Source organism: Zeugodacus cucurbitae, chromosome 4 (genome assembly GCF_028554725.1).
Source record: "Zeugodacus cucurbitae isolate PBARC_wt_2022May chromosome 4, idZeuCucr1.2, whole genome shotgun sequence".
NCBI classification, from domain to species: Eukaryota; Metazoa; Arthropoda; class Insecta; order Diptera; family Tephritidae; genus Zeugodacus; species Zeugodacus cucurbitae.
In genome coordinates this window covers 51,425,591-51,432,227 of record NC_071669.1, presented here as the reverse complement: position 1 = coordinate 51,432,227, position 6,637 = coordinate 51,425,591, and the positions used below count along the sequence as shown (strand labels likewise).

The following is a 6,637-nucleotide window of genomic DNA, read 5'->3' as shown; positions in this document are numbered from 1 at the left end:
TACACAAGTAGTAAGCGCTGCCTAAGTTTAGTACTTATATTAAAATGATATGTTAGCAGAAACATCTCTGAAGCAAAAAAAAAATATTAACCTTAAACTCACATTTGTAGTGTGGGCGAGTGTAGTTTAATTGCATTTTTTTTACAAATTTCAAAAACACTCACTTTTCTATATAATTTCTGTTATTTTTTTAAGCAAATTAGCACGTACGCATTTCTTACATAACCTCACACACATTAAAATATATTTTTTCTTGTAGCATATAAAACATATATTTTTTTCATATTAATTTTGTACTTAAATCGTTTCTCAGTGCTTTGCTGTTTAAGTATTTGTATTAGTTTTAGTTAAGTTTGAATTATAATTAGCATACGTACCATCTATATATATAGCGACTTTAATATATTTAAAGAAAAAAAACGAATTATCAAACAATAACATTTTTGTATACAATCAGTTAGTTTGGCAGCTCACTTAGACGTAAAATATTTAATAAAAAGTAGTTATAACATCTTAATTTACAGTTATTACGTGTTTTATTTCAATGTTTATGTCAATTTTTGTTCTTTCTTAACTTTCTTTTTAGTAACTATCAAGTATGTACTTGCACCACTTTGCGGTTCACGAACACACTTATTATTATTTTATTTATTTACATTCTTCCCAGCACAACACTTCAATTCTGTTTTTGCGCAAACGAAAATTAAAAAAAAAAAAATATTTTCAAACAATTAAGAACAAATTAAAAAAAAAAATAAAATATTTTCAAACAACTTAAGAATAACAATATGCAAAGGATTTCCTAATTGTAACTGTGAAATTCAAAGAATGAAAAACAACAAAATGTAACGAATAAAATTTGTGATGTTTACCTTTAAAAGCGTAGAAATCTGCAAAGTGCATAAATCATGCAATAATATTCAACTGAATAAATACATATAATACATAAACATATATATGTAAATGTATAATATATATTACATTTCAAAGAAGTAAACACAGCAAAAATTTGCAAATAAATGTTTTCTACAACACTTGTAAACACTTGAGACTTCCTAAGGAGTTACCTAATTAAGCTAATCAAAGATATTCTTAATTACATACACACATGCATAGAAGGCAAGTACACCGTGTGTTAACTACATATACAAGCAGCAGATTAATAAATGAATTGATTTTTCTCAATGCAGTAAGAGAGTTCACTTCAGTTTGGATTTAAGTTAATACACGTCAGCTTAACTCTTATCGCCGTAAATGGCTTTCAATAGATAACTCAAGCAATAGTCAACATTTCAAAATAGAACTATATAAGTATATACATAAATGTATCACATTGTAATGCTTGATGTGCGCAAAATGGGTACCTATCTTGATCAAGCCTTGTTATAGCAACATTTTTCAGACAAGCTCCCACCGTATACTGTTCTATGTAATCGCAATTATGCTTAGAAAGACTATATAATCAACGGAAAAGTATGCAACTCCTGGTCCGGTAATAATTGGAAACGAAACAGAGATATTTACCGAACCAAATAGGGTTAGATCTAACGACGCGATACCGTCGATAGCTTGTTTCCTGGAAGTACCACTAGATGATATCGGTGACAACTGAATAAATAGGGATTTTGATAACGATTAATACAGTAACTAAATAATATATGCCCGACATGGAATCTCAGTGTGCTCTGCCCAATCCATAAAAAGGGAGACCCCACAATCTGTGCCAATTACCGTGGTATAAGTCTCCTCAATATCGCATATAAGGTTTTGTCGAGCGTACTGTGTGAAAGGCTTAGCTCACCATCAACGAACTGATTGAACCTTATCGATGTGGCTTTAGACCAGGAAAATCAACAACAGGCCAGATATTCACCATGCGCCAAATTTTGGAGAAGACCCGTGAAAATAGGATCGACACACACCATCTCTTTGTCGACTTTAAATCTGCCTTCGATAGCACGAAAAGGAGCTGCCTTTATGCCGCGATGTCTGAATTTGGTATCCCCGCAAAACTAATACGGCAGTGTAAGTTGACGTTGAGCAACACCAAAAGCTCCGTCAGGATCGGGAAGGCGTTCGATACCAAACGAGGTTTCATACAGAGTGACTCACTATCGTGCGACTTCTTCAATCTATTGCTGGAAAAAATAATACGAGCTGCAGAGCTAAATAGAGAAGGTACAATCTTCTACAAGAGTGTACAGCTGCTGGCGTATGCCGATGAAATTGATATCATCGGAAGCAACAACCGCGCCGTTTGTTCTGCTTTTTCCAGACTAGATAAAGAAGCGAAGCGTATGGGTTTGGTGGTGAAAGAGGACAAGACGAAATATCTCCTGTCATCAAACAAACAGTCAGTGCATTCGCGTCTTGGCTCCCACGTCACTTTTGAAGTAGAATATAGCTTCGTCTACTTGGGAACCAACGTTAGCAACACCAACAATGTCAGCCTTGAAATCCAACGCAGAATCACTCATGCCAACAGGTGCTACTTTGGACTGAGAGGGCAATTGAAAAGTAAAGTCAAAAACCAAATTCAAACTCTACAAGTCGCTCATTATTCCTATCCTGATGTATGGCGCTGAAGAGTGGACGATGACAGCATCCGATGAGACAACTCTTAGCTACGCTGGCTAGGTCAAGTTGTACGAATGGATGGAAACACTCCAGCTCTGAAAGTGTTCGATGCAGTACCCGCTGGAGGAAGCCGCGGAAGAGGACGACCTCCACTCCGGTGGAAAGTCCAAGTGCAAAGTGACCTGGCTTGGTGTTTCCAGTTGGCGCCAAACAGAAAAAAGGAGGTGAGGTCAATTCGGCTATCGCTTAAAGCGGTTCCTACGCTAAATATATATATATATATTATAATAACTGCACGTTACACCGGAAAGAGTCTCTAATCTAGAGATGATGATGAGAGATGGATCTATTAGAGATAGGTATTTGATGCTACGTTGGATTACGTTATCTATTCATATGTTTAACAAAGATCAGGGGATCGAGCGGAATAATGCACTCGGCAAAGTCTAATTATATAATAGGAGAGGGAGGCAAACCATTTTTAAAGTAAAATGCGTTAGTAACAGTCATTAACTATTTACTTAAACTAACATTTTAATAAAATTTTCTATATAAACAATTTATTATAAAAGCAACAAGTTAAATTCGCTCAGAGCAAACCGAGCACTGCATATAATTTCAGTCACCCCTACAAGGTACACTAATTATTTTACGCTTTGCAACACTAGAGTTAACTTTGGCAACGGCAGCCAACTTCAAGCGAAACAAAAAGAAAATAGTGTATGTGTCAAATAAAGATGATGAGTACCGGATTACTGCGCTCTTGCAGATTTTTCCCAATTGTGGCGATTCTGCTAATCCTAGGGGAACAACACCATGTCCAAGCGAATGTGAATAATCATCTGGCCGGTGTGCATCGGCGTTTCGAGTACAAATATTCTTTTAAGCCGCCATATTTAGCGCAGAAAGATGGCACAGTGCCCTTCTGGGAGTACGGAGGCAGTAAGTACACTAACAAATATAAAGTGACAGCTTGAATGGCAGAAAAAAACCACTGCTGGCAGTGGACTAAACGCGTTTGACAACTGGGACGACACGTCAGATGTTCTGCTGTTTCAGTTGTGTTTGCGAAGATTCGCTTAAGTGTGAGTGCGATGGAGCATGTTTAATGACAGAGTGGCACTTGATATAGTCCGTCCTCTGCTCCATTCAAGTTGTAGGACAATCAATTTGCAAATCCTAAGCAAACTTTCCAATAATATGTTCCTCAAAAACCTTAAATATGCTCTGTTTGAGCAACTTTTCGATTGTGAGTTGTACAAATTTATTAAGAGAATAATTTACAGATGCAATTGCGAGTTCGGAGAGTGTACGAGTGGCGCCGTCATTGCGGTCACAAAAGGGTGCCATCTGGACAAAGTCAGCGACGAACTTCGATTGGTGGGAGGTGGAGATAGTCTTCCGAGTATCGGGTCGCGGACGTATTGGTGCTGATGGTCTGGCTTTCTGGTATGCCACACAAAAGGGAGATTATAATGGTGCTGTATTTGGTTCTTCGGACCGCTGGAATGGTTTGGGCATCTTTTTCGATTCCTTCGATAACGACAATAAACATAATAATCCTTATATTATGGCTGTGGTGAATGATGGTACTAAACAGTTTGATCATCAAAACGATGGCACCACACAGCTTTTATCTGGCTGTTTGCGTGACTTCCGTAACAAACCCTTCCCGACACGCGCACGCATTGAATACTATAACAATGTGCTCACTGTGCTTTTCCACAACGGCATGACGAACAATAATGAGGATTATGAAATGTGTCTACGTGCTGACGGTGTGCAATTACCCAAAAATGGTTTCTTTGGTATTTCGGCGGCGACTGGTGGTTTGGCTGATGATCACGATGTCTTCCATTTCTTGACAACGTCACTGCATCCGCCCGGTCAAGTGCCATCAGACCCGGTGAAAGTTCCAGAGAACTCTGAGAAGCTGACACAGGAATATAAGGAATACCAAGAAAAGTTGGAGAAACAAAAGCAAGAGTATAAGAAGGAGCATCCTGATGAGGTACGGCAGCAATGACTTGATATTGTTGTGTTTGGTTATTTTTTCCGTTTGACTTTTGAATTTTTGCTATTTTTTTACACAAACTGAATAATTTTCAAAAACGTAAACAACAATTGAACTTTGAAAATATTTTGATTTAGGTTAAAGACGATGATGAGTGGGAAGAATTCTTCGAATCGGAAAATCAACGTGAATTGCGTCAAATATTCCAGGGACAAAGTCAGATATTTGATCAATTACGTGACCTTTCTCGCAAAGTAGATGAGGTAATCGGACGTCAAGAGAATACACTATCGCTGGTGTCGCGAAGTGCCGGTGCGCCAGTACAACAAGTAGGTGGCGCCGCAGGTGCCGGTGTGCCACCTGTTGCCACAGGCACAATCAGCGGTACAATTACACGACCCGAAGTTGATCTGATGGTTGCAAATCAAAACGCTTTACTGGCGACCGCGCGTGAGATACGCACGCTAATTGGTGAAATTCAAGTACGCTCCGACACAATCATACAAAATCAACAACGTGCGCCCACAGCACAGGTGCAAGCCGCCGGTTATGATATTCAATCGGTCATCGCTGAGATGCGAGACGGTATGAATCAAGTGAAACAGGGCATGGCGCATGTCGGGCAGAAGTGAGTGCCATAGCTTAAATATTTGAAAATGAGTTTGTAATTTGCATTTTTCTTCTCTCAATTCCAGGCTTGGCTCACCACAAGCGGTAACGGGTTGTCCAACAGGTAATTGTGTTGGCGTAACCCTGTTCCTAGCCGTGACTGTTGTGCAGCTGATACTCGTATTTGTATATCAATTTTTCAAGTGAGTGGCATTTTTTTTTTTTTTTTTTTTAATAATTAATCATTTATTTTCTATTTAGGAGTCGCAGTGAAGCTCAAGCGAAGAAGTTCTACTAAACCAAATTCATGAACAACCGAATTACTATAGAAAATTACAATAATTTACGTGGAATTTGTATTTTTTCTGCATGTAAATCATTCATGTAACACATTACATTAATTCGTTTTAACTTAAAGTGAAATGTTTCTTTACATTCTGTGTGTTAGCTACAGCTGCAGAATGTTAGCAACATTTTGTGAAAATTTCCATGAACAATTTGTATACCAAGAGAACAAAACAAAAGAAAGTGTAAAATTAAAATATGTCTTAAAAAAGAGTAGATAAAAATTTAAAAAACAAATAGTAAATGAATTTTGAAAAATATCATTAGCTTGCAAATGTTCAAACTGAAATGAGTTTGTATCAAAGTTGTCGTATCAGTGTATTGTGTATTTAGCAATTATTTAAAGAAATATACAGCGTTGCTTTCTCATTTCAGTTTAATATTTTGTGTTATGTTCTCTTTGTCCAATAACTATATAATTAAGTGAACGTTAGAAGGCTAACTCTTTTTTTTAATAATTATTAGTTTAACGTGATTTCTCTTCCTCTCTCACACTTTCACTCTCTCTCTCTCCTTTTATTAACTTTTTTACTTTCTATTACTTATCTCTTACTATCGGCCTTTACCAATATTTTTCCTTTCAATCTGTGTAACCGCAAGCAATTTTTGTGTTTTGTGAGATTTGTGCAGAAACTTACTTAATTTATTTCTAATGTCGTAAATGTTGAATTGCAGATATACATATATGATCATTCCAGTCTGATGGGATAATGAAAGTTGTACAGACTTTCCCATTGATGTATGTTAAGTTGATTATGTACATTAAATTTTGATTTCAATTGCGTTTTTCAATGAAAATTTTATAATAAAATCTATAAAAAAAAGTATGAGCAGAAATTTGTTTTGTAAATTATAAGAAATTTGATCAATTACAGTTTTGTTTTAAGAGAACCAAGCAAACGTCTAGCTTCGTTTAAGTAAGGCTTGATTTTCAACGACTAAGATCAGCGTCGTAATCCAGCGCAACCTACATGTCGCTTATCATTCCCGTCCTGCGTTATGGTGCAGAAGCTTGGACGATGTCAACATCAAATGAGACGACACTAGGAGTTTTCGTACGAGTTATACGACGACATTGAGTTCAGCAAATAA

At 36.9% G+C, this 6,637-nt stretch overlaps 1 protein-coding gene across 1 annotated transcript; it reads left to right on the top strand.

Annotated features, from left to right (window-relative positions):
• Positions 1-3,275: 3,275 nt before the first annotated feature.
• On the top strand, positions 3,276-5,808 carry LOC105210420 (protein ERGIC-53). Its single transcript, XM_011181362.3, has 5 exons — positions 3,276-3,519; positions 3,864-4,588; positions 4,729-5,219; positions 5,287-5,403; positions 5,462-5,808. The coding sequence occupies exons 1-5, from the start codon at positions 3,300-3,302 to the stop codon at positions 5,496-5,498; spliced, it is 1,590 nt and encodes a 529-aa protein (XP_011179664.2). The 5' UTR covers positions 3,276-3,299; the 3' UTR covers positions 5,499-5,808.
• Positions 5,809-6,637: the final 829 nt, after the last annotated feature.

What these genes read in the sequence shown, in the direction of transcription:
- LOC105210420 (XM_011181362.3), top strand. Translation starts at nt 3,300, where the DNA reads ATGTGTCAAATAAAGATGATGAGTACCGGATTACTGCGCTCTTGCAGA. An exon ending in AGAAGGAGCATCCTGATGAG is followed by an intron (nt 4,589 to 4,728) that starts GTACGGCAGCAA and finishes ATTTTGATTTAG; the next exon opens with GTTAAAGACGATGATGAGTG. An exon ending in TTTGTATATCAATTTTTCAA is followed by an intron (nt 5,404 to 5,461) that starts GTGAGTGGCATT and finishes TTTTCTATTTAG; the next exon opens with GAGTCGCAGTGAAGCTCAAG.